The sequence below is a fragment of the Anomalospiza imberbis genome, chromosome 2 (assembly GCF_031753505.1).
Source record: "Anomalospiza imberbis isolate Cuckoo-Finch-1a 21T00152 chromosome 2, ASM3175350v1, whole genome shotgun sequence".
In the NCBI taxonomy this organism is placed as follows: domain Eukaryota; kingdom Metazoa; phylum Chordata; class Aves; order Passeriformes; family Viduidae; genus Anomalospiza; species Anomalospiza imberbis.
Genome location: NC_089682.1, coordinates 78,778,406 through 78,794,474, shown reverse-complemented (window position 1 = coordinate 78,794,474; position 16,069 = coordinate 78,778,406). Strand labels below are relative to the sequence as shown.

General features: G+C 44.3%; 1 protein-coding gene across 2 annotated transcripts in view; it reads left to right on the top strand.

The window, feature by feature from the left end:
- Positions 1-16,069, top strand: part of ATP1A1 (ATPase Na+/K+ transporting subunit alpha 1) — a 179,126-nt gene that overhangs the window by 157,439 nt on the left and 5,618 nt on the right. The window contains exons 2-15 of one of the 2 annotated variants that reach the window (XM_068181970.1): positions 3,532-3,636; positions 4,860-4,919; positions 5,891-6,094; positions 6,444-6,557; positions 7,069-7,203; positions 7,361-7,478; positions 7,931-8,199; positions 9,211-9,409; positions 10,795-10,904; positions 12,288-12,422; positions 12,954-13,146; positions 13,624-13,799; positions 14,343-14,479; positions 15,776-15,926. In XM_068181970.1, the coding sequence (XP_068038071.1) occupies positions 3,532-3,636; positions 4,860-4,919; positions 5,891-6,094; positions 6,444-6,557; positions 7,069-7,203; positions 7,361-7,478; positions 7,931-8,199; positions 9,211-9,409; positions 10,795-10,904; positions 12,288-12,422; positions 12,954-13,146; positions 13,624-13,799; positions 14,343-14,479; positions 15,776-15,926 (2,106 nt within the window). The remainder of the gene's footprint in view (positions 1-3,531; positions 3,637-4,859; positions 4,920-5,890; positions 6,095-6,443; positions 6,558-7,068; positions 7,204-7,360; positions 7,479-7,930; positions 8,200-9,210; positions 9,410-10,794; positions 10,905-12,287; positions 12,423-12,953; positions 13,147-13,623; positions 13,800-14,342; positions 14,480-15,775; positions 15,927-16,069) is intronic. The other variant, XM_068181971.1, reaches the window with a different exon arrangement.

Sequence of the window (16,069 nt, the reverse complement as noted above, 5' to 3'; positions counted from 1 at the left end):
TGTTGAACGGATTGGGCTCATCTTGCAGGAAGAGAGGCAGTGGCCCTGGAGGCACAGAACAGGGGCAGGACTTGGACTCTGATGCCTGTGTCAAGTTCAGATTTGAATGATGGAGCAGGAAGTTTGGATTCTGCATGAAATGACTGTTTAACAAGAGCTGAAGCTGATTCTCCTGACTTACCTACTTACTTTTTCAGTAAGGGTGGGATGTAGTACTAAAGCAACAGAAGGGAAAGTATTGAAAGTATTGTGCTTTATTCTTTTTCAAGCTGAGGAGTTGCTGAGCTCCTGCATAGGATAGACTCCAGTAAGATAGACTCCATTAAGACTCAAATACTTGGGTGCTTAGAGAAACAAGTAACTCTCTCCTCTCTTTGTTCTGACTGGAGCTGATCGCTGGGTTTTTTGGCTTTGTTGTTGTGGTGGTGGTTTTTTTTGGTGGTTTTTTTTTTTTAATTTTTTTTAAAAGTAAATCATGCTTGAACAAGGGCAGTGAGCCTTTTCATGTTTGGCCACTTGTAGATTGATTCAGCTGCAGCTGAAAAAGCCTAAGCACCTCTATATTCTGGGATTATTCACTGCCCCCAATGAGCTGAGGAACTGTATTTCTCACTGAAGTTTCAAAGAACCAGGAGGTTTTTAGATCACCTGCAAAAGCTTGCCAAGCTTTTCTTGAGGAGAAGGGGTGAAGCTGAAGGTGATTGAATGGTAGTCAAACATGGCACTAGCTCCTTCACCTTCATTAGGAATCATTTCCCATCTCAAGCAGTAATCAAGAGGCATGTGTTTTGTGAAGGGCCGTGTTTGGACTTGTCTGCCATAGTTCCAGCAGAAGTCAAAGTTGTTTCCTTCAGAGACTGAAAGAGATGTTTCATGGTGGCTTTTTGTGAATTGCCCTGTGGCAAAATCCTGTGATGCTGGAATGCAAGGATCTTGCTGGTTTAAGTACTGTGGCTTTCACTTTTTGAAGAAGGGAAATGGGAGTTTAGGTGCAAGGAAGAGAATGTCAGGAATGCTGACAGTCTGGAGTTCTGTGTCCTTTTCCTGGATCAGTGGAGGCAAATAGCTTTGTTCTGCTGTACTTATTAAAAACTGTTTCCATTGCACAGCTCTGTAGTGGCATGCAAAACTTGCCTTTACTGAGCAGGGCAAGGGGAGACTTTCTGTGCAATGTGAAATGTGTGACTATGGCTGCAGAGTGTTGCACACAGAGCTTTCTCAGCACAGTAAAAACCCTTGTCTAGATGTGACTGACGGGTTCTTTCAGAGAAGTAATGATCTTCCTTCTTTTTCATGTAGTTTCACTTTTGGTTTATACTTCTCTCAAAATAGATAATAATTTCCTGTGCTAGCTGCACATCAGAACCAGTCTTGGATCCAAACAATAGTCCCTTTGTCCAGGTCACTCAGGAATCCAGCTTTCTGGAGTCCAGTTCATGGTTTGAGGTGTTCATGCAAAGAACAAGCAAGGCAATGCCTTTGAAACCTTTTCTTAATCTTGTTAAAGATTTTACTCTGGTGCCACTAAGTGCTGTTTCATCTTAAAGTTCTTCTCAGGGATCTTATTAGGTGAAAATCTCATCACATAAAACTTGGCAGAGTGTGGGGATGTAATTGGTCCCACACAGAAGGGAACAGAAGGTTGTCTTAAGGGATGTTTATGTGCACTAAATCATCATTTGTTTGTCCTTATATGCTTATTTACCCCATTGTGACTAGATCTAAATCTTTGCACAATTTCATGTAGAATTAACCGTAATAAAAGTGAATAAAAAATCGTACTGAATAAAGAGGCTTTAAGGAAATCATCTGCTCTGTGAAGTGTAAGCAGGACTAAGCACAGATTGAATCTGCAAAAGTGTACCACTGCTTTGTACACCATTCTTGCTGCTCAAACTGCCATAAATTGAAAGCAGATTTCTGTTGTGTAAACTGGCCAGCTAGTTTGCCAAACTGAGAATGAAAGTGTTGGAATTTAGCCCCCAGAATAGACCAGCCAGAGGTACCACCTCTTATTTATCTTTGGTTGATAGGCTGCTCCTCCTCACCAGAGGAGGTGGAAGGCTGGGAGGGGAGAGGAGGAGTTAATGTCTTGAAGGAAACATACGTTTTCTCTCAGGAATTGGTTTCTTCTGCTCTTCATCACTTTTTCAGCTTCAGCTGAGGCTCGTGCGTCAAGACTGCCAGAATAGTGTATAGCTTGCTTTCCTCCTTGCTAGGCTTGCACAATGTCTGGGACTAATCTGTGTGTTTGATATGATACTGAGCAGACGTCTTTGTTCACTAGCTCATTTTTGTTATTTATTGTAGTGGCATAACTTTCATAGAATCATGTAGGCTGGAAAAGACCATTAGAATAATTGAGTCCAACCGCTAGCCCAGCATTGCCAAGTCCACCACTAAACCATCTCTCCAAGTGCCACATCTACACATCTTTTAAATACTGCTTGGGATGGTGACTCAACCAGTTTCCTGGGCATCGTCTTCCAGGGCTTGACAGCCCTTTCCGTGAAGAAATTTTTCCTAATAGCCAATCTAAACCTCTCCTGACACAACTGAAGGTAATTTCCTCTTGGCCTGTGGCTTCTTGGGAGAATAAACCATCACCTACCTGGCTACAGCCTCCTTTCAGGGAGTTGCAGAGAGCAATAAGGTCTCCCCTGAGCTTCCTTCAGGTTCAGCAACCCCAGCTGCTTCTCATCAGACTTGTGCTTCAGACCTTTCACCAGCTCTGATGCCCTTCTCTGGGCACTCTCCAGCCCCTCAATGTCTTTCTTGCAGTCAGGGGCCCAGAACTGGGCACAGAACCCAAGGTGTGGCCTCGCCAGTGCCAAGTACAGGGGGACAGTCATTGCTGAGGTCTTGCTGGCCACACTTGCTGACACAGGCCAGGATGCCATTGGCCTTCTTGGGCGCATGTTGGCATGTGTGGAGCCACTGCTGACCAGCTCCCCCAGGTCCTTTTCTACTGGGCAGCTTTCCAGCCACTCTTCCCCCAGCCTGTAGCGCTGCCTGGGGTTGTTGTGACCCAAGGGCAGGGCTCAGCACTTTTCCTTATCAAACCATCAATCTAGCGTGTCCAGATTCCTCCTCGGAGCCTTCCTGCCCTCCAGCAGATCAACCCTCCTACCCAGCTTAGTATTATCTGCAAACTGACTGAGAGTGCACTCAATCTGCTTGTCCAGATCACTGATAAAGATATTAAACAGGACTGGCCTCAGTACTGAGGCCTGGAGAGCCCCACTGGTGGCCAGATGCCAGCTGTATGTAACTCTGTTCACCACCACTTTCTTGGTCCAACCCTCTAGCTGTTTTTTACCCAGCACACAGTGCACCTGTCCAAGCCACAAGCTTGTCCAAGCAGCCTGTTTCTCCAAGAGAATGCTGTAGGAAACTGTGTCAAAGGCTTTACTAAAGCTTTAATAAACTGCAATAATTTTGTCTGCCTGGCAGTCTTGTGTGTATAGTTCATGTCTACTGCTGTGGAATTTGACTGTAAGATGTTTCTAATAATGCTGTCTTCCCTTGCAGGCTGGAAGAGACAAGTATGAGCCCACTGCTACATCAGAGCATGGCGGAAAGAAGAAGGGGAAGAAGGAGAGGGACATGGATGAACTTAAAAAAGAAGTTGTGATGGTAAGAGTTTAGGGCACAGAACGGGCAGCTTTAAGGATGTTAGCTATGCCCAAAGCCCTGTGCCTAATCTGACTATAAGAGAAACGAGCTGGTGTGCTGACAGTGTGGTGTGACTGAAGGCGCTGATCTCCCTTCTCCTCCCCTCTGTCCCCAAGTCAGGTGTGCTGTCAGTGTTTCAGCATCAAGAGGAGCACACAATAGACCCTGGCAACATCACTTCTCAAAAGGCACTTGACACAAAACCTAAGTCTGTGCTTGCCTGCAGTACCCATAGCACAGTGTGGATGTATTTCCTCAGCCAGGCGAGCGCTCTCTGCATAGCAGCATTACAGGCTTTATTGTGCTGATATGTGAGTGGGACTGCTGTTCTCATTCCAGCTGAGGAGTTGAGGCTGTACAGCTCCATTTACTGCTGGCCTCTGCTCAGACTGACCTCAGTGTTATTCCTTCTAATCATGTTTGAGGCTGTGGGGAGTGTCTCCCATCTCCATCTGTGAAAGCTGGATGATGCTGTATCTGTCTGTGAACATCGTCTGGCTTAGATCTGCTGTCCTTAAAGGTGATGCAGATTTTGTTTCTGTTCTATGGGTTTGAGACTGGGCTTTAACATTTTTGACCCCTCTGATAGGAAGAGGGCATTCTAAATATTGCTCAAAGATTACATTCTGTGTTCAGTAGAGATGTGTACTTAAAGCATCTGCTCCTCCAGTACAACTTTTTAAGTGAGGCAATGCTCTGAACCAACTCAATCCAACTGAAAAATAGCCAAGCTGTGAAAAGAAGCCTCTCTGGGGAAAGAAACACTTCCCCCAAAGTAGTGCTTAATATAGCAACACTGCTTAAAAATGTGTGAAATTACAGGTTTAATCTTCTGTACATTCCTACCTTCCTTCCCAACTCCTTTTCTTTCCATTCCTCTCTCAACCTCCCAAAAAAACCCACCCACTGAGGTTTCACAGAATCTGCTGGGGGTGTAAGGACTGCAATGAGAGAAAGTCAGACTTTTTCAAAAAAGCTTTCAAGTACCCAAATAGTCACAAGAATGCTCAAGATGAGACTGTGCTGAATTCCAGAATGAGTTTGAGATTTCTCTTCACAGAGAGGATGAACTGTAGTCCTGCTATCACACCAGCTGTTACAGATAGGGGACCTGGGGTGGCAGGTGAAATTGCTGAGCTCTTTTCTCAGATTCTTTTCTCTTCCAACTATTTCTTGTCTTTCAGGATGACCACAAGTTGAGCCTTGATGAACTTCATCGTAAATATGGAACAGACTTGAATCGGGTAGGTAAACATTGTATTCCTTCCCTCTTTGCCCTGATCTGAAAAGAAACAGCCACAGCTCAGAGCATTTCAAAGGGAGAGCTGGGTGGTCTGATTTTTTTCCTTTTTTTTTTTTTTTTTTTCTTTTTGTGTTTAATCTCCCCTCCTCCAGTTAAGTTTCTCAGGCTTTGGGAGAACTGTTGAATTCACAAATACTTTTCTTTATCCTCCCACTGTACAACTTGACTGAAATACTTCAGTGACTTTTCTTCTAACAAAGTCACTGTTATCTGCCTCTGAGTCGTTCAAGGTCAAGTTGATTCTTGGTGTTATTTTTTTCCAGAGGAGCATGTAACGAAGACAAATGTTTGTTATGTTGCAAATGTAGTCTAGAGAGCTAGCACATACCTAGAGACTTAATGTACCAGTTAAAATTCTGCCTTTCTGCAGTAAGAGGTGTGCAAATGTCCTAGGCTACCTTAGAGTTCAGTGCAGAAGCACTGCAGTGGTTTAATACTTTTGCTGTTGTTTGCTTTGCTTAATGCATTTCTTGCATGATTGCATATAGCATCAAGTCTGCTCTTTGAAACAGTACAGAGATTTGCATTTTTGTGACCAAGATCTTGGCTTCTGAAAGGTGGATTTCCTGGAAGGTTGTTCCAACATGTCATCACTTTTATGGCCTCCAGCTTTCACTTGTTCCATAATTTGATGAGGGTAGATAGTACTATGCTGTTCCTCAGAGCTCAAAGTCTGTGGCTGTAGCCTCCTTGTCCTGCCCTTCTTCTGTGTTCATAAGCCCATGGCCTGGAGGCTCCTCAAGTAGCATTCAGCTCTCACATCCTGCACTTGTGTTGTGGAACCCTGGCAGCTTTGGACATCTCCCTTTTCTGTTAGCACCTCCTTGTTGCTGTGGTAGAACTCGAGCAAATTCACACCTACGTTCTGCAGTTGGTCTTGCCACAATGCCTAAAAAGGAACCTCTCTTGCAGGGTTTGACTACTGCACGTGCAGCTGAGATCCTGGCTCGTGATGGCCCAAATGCCCTCACCCCCCCACCCACCACTCCTGAATGGGTCAAGTTCTGTCGGCAGCTCTTCGGAGGATTCTCACTCCTGCTGTGGATTGGTGCTATTCTGTGTTTTCTGGCTTATGGCATACAGAGCTTGATGGAGGAGGAGCCCAACAATGATAACGTAAGTGAAAATGTCTGGCTTACCTCAGAGGCAGGCTGAGCAGCCTTTTGGGCTCAAGGCAGATTAATTTCCTTAAAGCATTCCGTCCAGAAGCTTTTCCCATAAGCACGGGAAATTCAGTGTGCAAGCTTAACATGTTTTGGAGTGCTTCCACATAATGAAATGAACAGGCAACTTCCTTTGTGTTAACAACACTAGCTTGTGGACAGCCTTTGTGTTCAGACTGAACAAAGACTGCAAGTACCTTCATGCTTGCGATGGGGCACTTAAATGCCAGGCAATTAATTTGGACAAACTGGAAGCCTTTCAGGCAGATTGTCCTCTGACTCACTTTCTCTGCTCTTTGTAGCTGTACCTGGGTATTGTGTTAGCAGCTGTGGTTATCATTACTGGCTGTTTCTCTTATTACCAAGAAGCAAAAAGTTCCAAGATCATGGAGTCCTTCAAGAACTTGGTGCCTCAGGTATGGAATAAATAATTTCCTTGATGTCTGGCAAGCCATAGCTTGTTCAAAGGTATTAATTGTTTTAAACACTAGCTCCAATTTCAAGGGCCTGGCTGTTAATGTGGGTTACTAGCTCTTAATTTTGAGGGATCTGTGAGACTGCTCCAAGTAGCTATGCTAATAGGCCAGGGTAGTTCCTGAAAACCTGTGGGTTCCACCAGCTTGTTAACAATCATAGGATACTTTCTCCATAGTCTAGGGAGTTCAATAACTGGTGTGATAAGCACTAAAATTTGAATTCCTTCAGGGACAATCTGGATCATAACTAACTATCACACTGTCACATTGGTAACAAGGAGCTTTAATATCAAGGGAAAAACAACTTATTTTTCTTAACTAACATAGATATAAACATCTCTTAGTAGAAACCTTGTAGAAGCATAGCATAACTATTTTAAGATTCTCAGATCTTTAGAGCCTTTTCTTAAGAGTTGCTTTTGACACAGATTGTTTCTTCACTGTCTTTCAGCAAGCACTTGTTGTCAGAAACGGTGAGAAGATGAGCATAAATGCTGAAGGTGTTGTAGTTGGAGATCTAGTGGAGGTAAAAGGAGGAGACAGAATTCCAGCTGACCTTCGGATCATATCTGCACATGGTTGCAAGGTACAGTACTGACAGGCTGTTGGGAAACTTCATTCTGAAGGAGTATGAATTAGTCTTCTATGCTGTGAATGGGGGCTGGAGTGGAGGAGAAGGACGGGGAAAGTACCTAGTAGGCATCTGTCTGCTCGTGTATGACAAAGTACTCTCTTTCATGTAGGTGGATAACTCCTCGCTTACTGGTGAATCAGAGCCTCAAACCAGGTCTCCAGATTTCTCCCATGAGAACCCACTGGAGACCAGGAACATTGCCTTCTTTTCCACCAACTGTGTGGAAGGTATGTGTGTCTCCTACTTCCCTGAAGTATGAGCAATGATATTGAGCTGTATAGATAAGCAGTGGGAATGCAAAAGCAGGGTAGAAGTCCCCATCAAAGTCCTTGCCCATTCCAACTGCACTGCTGTAGGATGGGCAAAGACTCCACAGCACTACTGGGTTTTTGTTCTTGCTTCTTTCAGAGGAGAAGCAATGTGGTGTGTCTTCTAGCCTGCCTGTTTCATTACAAGTAAAAAGTGTTGAAATGCAGATAATATAATGTGAACCATGAGGTAGAGCTGTAAGAAGTACTACAGCTGCTGCAGAAAGCAGATGTCAGACATCTCTGGCAGGACTTCTGTTACAGCTCTGAATATGGGGTCTTTGTGCTGAAGCCCACCCAGGACATCTCTTCCACACCTACAGGATATTAAGCTGTGGTTGTTTTTGTTTTCTGAAACCCATCTCTTCCAGGCACTGCCCGTGGCATTGTCATTAGCACTGGGGATCGCACTGTGATGGGCCGTATCGCCAGTTTGGCTTCTGGACTGGAAGGGGGGAAAACTCCAATTGCCATGGAGATCGAGCACTTTATCCACCTCATCACTGGAGTGGCTGTGTTCCTGGGTGTCTCTTTCTTCATCCTGTCCCTCATCCTTGAGTACACATGGCTGGAAGCTGTTATCTTCCTCATTGGGATCATTGTTGCCAATGTCCCTGAAGGGCTGCTTGCAACAGTTACGGTGAGTGAAGTCGGAAAAAAGATTGAATTTGGTCCTGAAGGAAGTGGAGTGCTTTATCTCTGTGTGCATTCAGAGAGGTGAACACTGAAGTAATGGAAGGTGAATGTGTAGGGTTGGGCTTTATAAGTTCAGTGTATTCTAATTGCCTGAATCAACATCAAGTTCTGCAGCAATTTATCTCATGAAGATAGGTCCCTAAGTTAGACCTGCACAGGGGCTTGGTATCATACAACTGAAGTGAGTAAGACTAGGAGTTCCAAGTCCTGCCTTTTTCTGTGGCAATAAGGGATTTTCCTGCTACAACCATCAGGGTTTCTACACTCACATGCACACCAGCCCTTCCAACCCTTAAGGACTGGCAGAGCATCCAGCAAGCTTCACTCTAGTCCCAGTGTTTGGTCTGGGATCTATCAGAGGTTTTTGTAAGTTTGGTTTCCTGAAGAGGTGAAGGAGAGTATCTAGGTGTTCTTAGGTGTACGGAGAGTGGTGGTAGACAGGAGAAAATGCTTGCATGCTGCCTTAGGAAGCAGAGTAGCAACCAAGCCAGGGAATGAACAGTTGGGAACTGGAACCAGATAAAAGCCTTTAGCAAGAAAGTGAGCTGGAGCTGCTGACTTTCTACCCCAGCAACTTGCAAGCCTTATCACCAGAGCTAATTTGGGCCTTCTCATATGTGGCTTGCCTTCACCTATTTTGAGAGCTCTTATCATTAGGAGGTGGCAACTTTGACTGAAATGTTAGTCTGAGGCACGTTATTTCCTTCCTAATACACTGAGAAGTAGGCTGAAAGGCTGAAGCCTTTGCTGGAGGTTTTGTAATGAGGAAAATGTCATTTAAACCTAGCACCTGGGCTGAAGTGTTGCTGTTTATTTTGCTTTGGCAGGGTGAGCAGGGAGTTAGGGAATCACTGCAGGGCATGGAAGCTGGTTGTCATTCCATGTGCACATTGAGTTGAATAGCAGTGTTATTACTGCACAAGTGCATCTAACCTGACATCTTTCTTGTCCCTAGGTATGTCTGACACTAACAGCCAAGCGTATGGCTCGTAAGAACTGCTTGGTAAAGAACCTCGAGGCTGTGGAGACCCTGGGTTCCACATCCACCATCTGTTCTGACAAAACAGGCACTCTGACACAGAATCGTATGACAGTTGCCCACATGTGGTTTGACAATCAGATCCATGAGGCTGATACTACAGAGAACCAGAGTGGTAAGACAGCCTCTCCGTGCTTGAGGCATTTCATTAAAAATGGCTTTTTCTGGACCTACCTGGACACTAGTACTTCTAAGAACCTGTGTTTGTAGCTCTTCAGTCCAAGTGATGTTCACAATGCAAGGATTTCTAACGTACAGTCTAGAATGAGCATAAAAAAATTGAAATGACACATAGAAAGCTTTGCACTGTGCCATGATTCTGTTTAATCCTTAATTTCTGTTTAGCCTGCCTTTTGTGCAGAATTACTCCATTGGAATTTGCGCCTTTTGAATGTTCAGCCCCATATGTTTGTCCCGTATATAGAAATATTTGCAAAGTACCTGATGATCTTTCCTAGAATGTATCTTGATGAAATTGCTCAGTCTTAAATCTGTTGAAAGTAATGAGAGCCAAAGTGTTGGCCCTGATAATAATTACTTGAGGCTGCACATAGATGGCAAGTTCCTGTGTGGAACTAGATGGTTGCCTTTGGACAGGGGTTTTCCCAGAACATCTAGGTTGTGTTTGCATACTGCCAGCAATGAGTGTAAGACTTAAACAGGAATTTTCTCCTAGTTGATAAGAATCTGAAGTCTCAGTGTGCTGTACAGCTGAGAGAAATGCTTATCTCTCCAGAACTGTTCAATACAACCAAACTCAGGAGTTTCCTAGCTGTTGTCTACCTTGTGAAATGCTGTGCTTGCAACACATTATTAGCATGCATATTTTTCCAGTGGTGCTGCTGCACCCTGCCCTGAACCAGTCCAAAACATTGTGCCTATCTGCACTACTTAAAAAAGCCACTTTATTTAACACTAATGCAAAGTAATGAGCTATAAATATTTTGGAAGCCCTAGGCCTGGCAATGGTTGGCTTGGCTGCAGTGGAAGTAAGCCAAGAAGATTTCATTTCACGGAAAGTTTGTTAGGTTATCGGTTAACTGTCTCTTCAATTCATCTCCTTTAAAGCCAGCTTAAGAGCCAGAATGAGAGAGTATCTTTATTTAAGCATTGTTCCTTTGGGAGCTATTGCATCCAGTTCCTGGGCTGATGGATAAAGTGAGACAACCTGGAGGTAGAACCTAGCATCCCTTACTCAGGCCCTCTGAATGAACGTTATCTGTCCAGAATTCCTTGGCTTTGTCAGTGTGTCCCTCTGTTGCTGCTGGATACAGCCATTACTGGAATCTTGAAAGCAGAGTTTTTTGCACTGCTGCTGTCCTAAAATAATCAGCTGCTCATCAAGTATCTGGGAAGGGAGGAGGACTGAAAGGGATGCAGTGATGCTCAGAGTGTTTCCTGTTCCTGAGATAAAGGTTTCTTGCTCTTAAATTTGTGGGATTTTGAGTTTATGTGACTTTCTTGAGGGGTGGTTTTTTGACATTCTTCCTCTGCTTTCAGGTGCTTCCTTTGACAAGAGCTCAGCCACTTGGACTGCTTTGTCCAGAATTGCAGGTCTCTGTAACCGTGCTGTGTTTCAGGCTGGCCAGGAAAATGTACCAATTCTCAAGGTGAGTTCCCAAAAAAAAGTGTTGATCTTGTTCCTCACCACCATCCTCTCATAATGATAGTGAGATTACGTCCTGTGGGTCACACAAACCTGCAAAGTAGAGGTAGCTGCCACTCTAAATCTTTTTTGCAGTCTAGCAGTCTTAGAGGAACTGTGCTGTGGGCCGGGGAGATGGGATTGAAAAGACATTTTTTTTTCTCCCACAACAGAATCCCTGCCATCCACTGCCATCTACACTCAGTTTGGGAGGCCATATATTTCAGACAGGGCTAGAAAAGACCAGAAAGCTTTCCTAGGCATTTCCCAGTATCTGGCTGTTCCAGGAATTGCTATCTCTGGCATTTGTACACTTCAAAGCTACAAACACCTGGTGCTGAGAGAAATAAACATCAGAGCAGGGGGAGCAGTGGCTGTGGGAGATTGGCTAGAGACAGTCTCCTTAAGCTTTCACTGGGTCACTGCTGGTGCAGATGCTGGCATAGCACCAGTTTACATTCCTCCTTCTGAACCGTGACCCAGCCAGGGCTGAAATTAACTGTGCAGTGCTTATAATCTGTCAAGTATTAGTCATGTTGTTAATAAACTTATTCCCAAGGGTGTTCTGATGCAGTGGTAGTAGAGATGATGGAACAAACTATTTTTCCCCAGCACTCCTCTGACTGTATCTTAAGTCTACAAAATGTGACCTGAAGTTAAAGAGCTGGAGTTCTACCTGTTTAAGGAATGCTTGGGGGAGGGAAGTTTTGAGAAGTCTTTAGATACCAAAAAGTAGTACAGAAATGAAAAAAAAAATTGCTCACAGACAAAGAGAGAGACCAGAAGGGCAAGAAATACTTGGTTTCAATTGCAGCAAAGGAAGCTCCACCAGGACACTGAGCACATACAGATCTCCTGGGCTGAAAACCCCCATCTCTACCAGTGCCAACCTTTATGGGGAAGGGACAGATCAAATTTCTCCCAGAGGCTTGATAAGCTGGTGTTATCTTGGAGTGGGAGAGCACATGGAAGTGTTTCCGTGTGCATGTAGTCAGTCTTCATCTCACATTAGCTATTCTTCGTGGCAAACAGCTTACAGCAGTTCTTCTCAAAGTTTACCCTTCAGCCTCACTTAGTCCAACTGTACCTGGTTATGTGACTTTCTCTAACCCTTTTAAAGGGCTTCTTGACTTTGTCACAAGAAAACTGCTGTTCTTTCAAGATGGGAGGCCTGGCTTTCTGAAATGCAGTATTTGTTGATACTAGATAATAGAATTATTTCTTCTTTGCTTTCATATAATGTTATGTAGAAGCTGGGACTGGGCTGTGATGAATTCACTCTTAAAATCTATTTTAAATATCCAATCTTCTGTGGTTGTATGTTTTGATAGTTGTTTTTTTTCCTCAGAGAGCAGTGGCAGGAGATGCCTCTGAGTCTGCACTTCTGAAATGCATTGAATTGTGCTGTGGTTCTGTGAAGCAGATGAGAGAAAGGTATCCCAAAGTGGTGGAAATACCATTTAACTCTACCAACAAGTACCAGGTAAGCAAGTGTCCCCTTGAAAGGAGAGCTGCTGCGTGAAGTACTTGTGTAAATTTGCACACAGTGTGTCTCAAAACTTGTTCTGCCACCCAAATCTTGTCTAGCTATTACTTGCTTGAAGGCTGTTCTATAAATCAGACCATAGTTAGACGTGTAGGAGCTGTACTGACACTAAGGTGTTAGCTGCTAACAAAGGATCAGACATGCTCTCAGCCTGTGTAGCAGTAATGCACAGAGCAGGGAGTAACTCAAGTAACTCAAGTCTGGGAATAGGAGAGAACTGCTGGGAAGTGACCTTAACAGGTGGCACTTGAATACAGAAAAGGTCATTACAACACCTGCAGTTATACATTAATGCTAAAGAATGCAGAGATTACTTAGTTTGTAAACCTCTTTAAAGTGTGGGTAAATGAGAACTAGAGCAGAATATCACAAATGGCCCTGAGCTGCCATAGTTGCAAAACACTGATGTTGATTACTGTGTCCTTCACAGTACATGTTTATAGAACAGATTCATTCTTCCACCCATAGCTGTCTATCCACAAAAATGCAAATCCATCAGAATCCCGTTACTTGCTGGTGATGAAGGGAGCTCCAGAGAGGATCTTGGATCGCTGCAGCACTATTCTCATTCACGGCAAAGAGCAACCACTGGATGAGGAAATGAAAGATGCTTTTCAGAATGCCTACCTTGAGTTGGGAGGCCTCGGGGAGAGAGTGTTAGGTAAGGAAAACCAGCCTGATTACTTTGGAAAAGATTTGTCCTTCATGTTCCCGTGCAGTCCTCACAGATTCAGTGAAGGGTCACTCTGTTCCTGCAGCGTAACCACAGTATTAAGGTCACTTCAGCAATCCATGTAGGGACAGTCCTGACTTTAATCTAAAAGGCAGTCTGCAGGGTCTGGTCTCTCCTGGCAGTGAAGTTGCAAAATGCAGCAAAGCATTTGGGACCTTCCATGGGACCACACAGTATTGTTGGGTTTATTCCACTGCACAAGAACCAGGCTGTGTCTGGGCACCTAGCCACAGCTGGGAGTTATCAGAATAGGCGCTCTGATCTCCTGTCTCAACAGCCCTGGCTAAGCCTCTGACTAAGCTGCCCTGTTATTCTTGTGCAGCTGTTTGCAGAAGCAGTAAGTGTTCACTCTCTCTGCCTCCTGATGTGTAGGAACAGAGTAAATGTGGGTTTGATGTGTTACAGGATTCTGCCACTTGGCTCTGCCTGATGATCAGTTCCCTGATGGCTTCCAGTTTGATACGGATGACCTGAACTTCCCTGTAGACAAACTCTGCTTTGTAGGACTGATGTCTATGATTGACCCACCTCGTGCTGCTGTGCCAGATGCTGTTGGCAAATGCAGAAGTGCTGGGATCAAGGTAATTTATTCTGGGGTTGAAAATCACCTTACTTCATACCTGTGGAAATAAAGGGCTTCCTTGACCTCCTGTATGAGTGTAATGTGAGTGGATGAAGTAATTGATCAGGATTTAACTACTACTACTTCAGGCTTAATTTCTAAGTTAAATACAAATGGTTGCGTGCTCATGAACTGAAAAATGACTGAAAGTCCAAACTGCTAGGGCCCGGCAGGTGCTGAGAGCATGGTCTCCCAAAGACCATGATTTGGCTCAGGGTGAGTTCTGCATGTGCCACTGTACTGACTAAAATGAGAGGGAAGCACAAGCTGGAGGCTGAACTGGCTCCATTAGCTCAACATGAACAATTTTTTGTCTTCCATCCACCTCAATCCCTCACATACTGGTAGCAGGTTACTGCCTGTACCTCAGACTTGCTGTGTGCTAGGGCTTGTGAGTAGAACAAAAGATGTGTGGCATTTTCAGTGTAAGGGACTCTGCCTTTTGGGCAGCATTGCTCTGCAGTACAGGCAAGGCTTTCATGGCAGTCTGTTTGCATTTCAGGTTATCATGGTTACTGGAGACCACCCAATCACAGCCAAAGCCATTGCCAAGGGTGTCGGCATCATCTCTGAGGGCAATGAAACAGTAGAAGATATTGCTGCTCGACTCAATATTCCTGTCAGCCAGGTCAACCCTAGGTAATGTCTGCTCGGAAAGGCCAGAGCTGTTCAAAGAATTCAGCATTTGCCTCTCTCCTTGCCTTGGATAATCCCTCAGCATCTCCCCTCTGACATGAAAAGCTTGGCTTTTTGCTTAGCTCAGCATATTGTGGCTCTTCAGTGTGTATCATGAGTTATGTGAAGAATGCACAAGATTGTATTAAATGTGCAGGTCTTGTGTGTGGGAAGTACTTAAGAGTAAGACTGTAGGAGAGCAAAGGGAGCAGGATTTATGCCAGGTAGAGGAGTTGACACTAGTGCATAGCTACAAGCAGAATAAATGTAAAAAGGGAGCTCCTTTCTCTTAAGGGTTAATGATTGCCTTCATAACCTAGCTGGGACTGAGGCATCCTCAGAAAATGTGCTTTGGCATAAGCAGGCTGTTCACAGAATGGCTGGGCTGTCTGCATTGCTTAGCTTGACCCAGCCTGTGTTTGGGCTGGAGGACAGCCATGTAGCTTATGAACTGTGAATAGAGACACCCTGTGAAATGAAATTGCTTGGGGTATTTTTTTGGTTGGGATTTTTTTTTTTTTTTTTGAGATTTTGAGGGTAACTTCAAAACCCAGCAATGCAGGCTGGGGTTGGCTGGGCTGTATGACTGAACAGGTCAGCAGCTGGCTCCAAGGGTGGGGAAGGAATTTCCCTGTCTAAACAGGGTGATGTCAAGAGCTGCGTGGATAGTCTCCTAGACCTATAAGGGATGGTATGCTGGGCTGGAGAGATGGTATTTTGCTGCAGCATGTAGGGTACCAAACCAGTCTAAATATAACATTGCATGCTTTCGTGGCCAAAGGGTGTAAATTAGTTGGAACTTGCATGGTGTGAACACTCTCTGAAGAACCATGTATCACCAGTCACATGGTCATCAATCTATTGCAAAAAGGATTGCCTGCAGAAGACTGCAGCATCTCTTGAAACCTTGGAAGCTAACTACCTGGGCCAGAAGTTTCTTTTTTTCAGAGAGGCTAAGATTTGTGGAAACAACTAGTCTTTCCCTCGATTCCTTTTAGAAAGCTATGGAAAGAATTAATTTGCTCATGAGTTTTTTTTTTGTCTGTTGCTTGGTTCTGTTTTGTTGTCTTTTTCTTGGTGTTGCCCATCTGCCTCTCAAAATTTTGAGCATCAAACCTCTTCTGCAAAGGCTGCCTGGATTAATATTTAGTCATAGAAGTTGGTCTTTCCCCAGAGCACTGAAGAGCCTTATTTTTATGGGGCAAGTACAGCTTGTGAGAAACTTATTGTCAAGTAAAACATACTTTATCTTGTTTTCAGGGATGCCAAAGCTTGTGTGGTTCATGGCTCAGATTTGAAGGACATGACTAGCGAGCAATTGGATGACATCCTGCTTCACCATACAGAAATTGTCTTTGCCAGGACATCTCCTCAGCAGAAGCTTATCATTGTGGAAGGCTGTCAGCGACAGGTAAAGAGGGGGAGAATAAGGATGTCATATTAGAGAAATGCCCAGACATATATATATGTAAACTACCAGGCAGTTCTGCTTTTGAAGTGCTAGGGCTAAGTCTCCTCAGTGCCCTCATGCAAAGGGCCAGATTAAATCTGTCT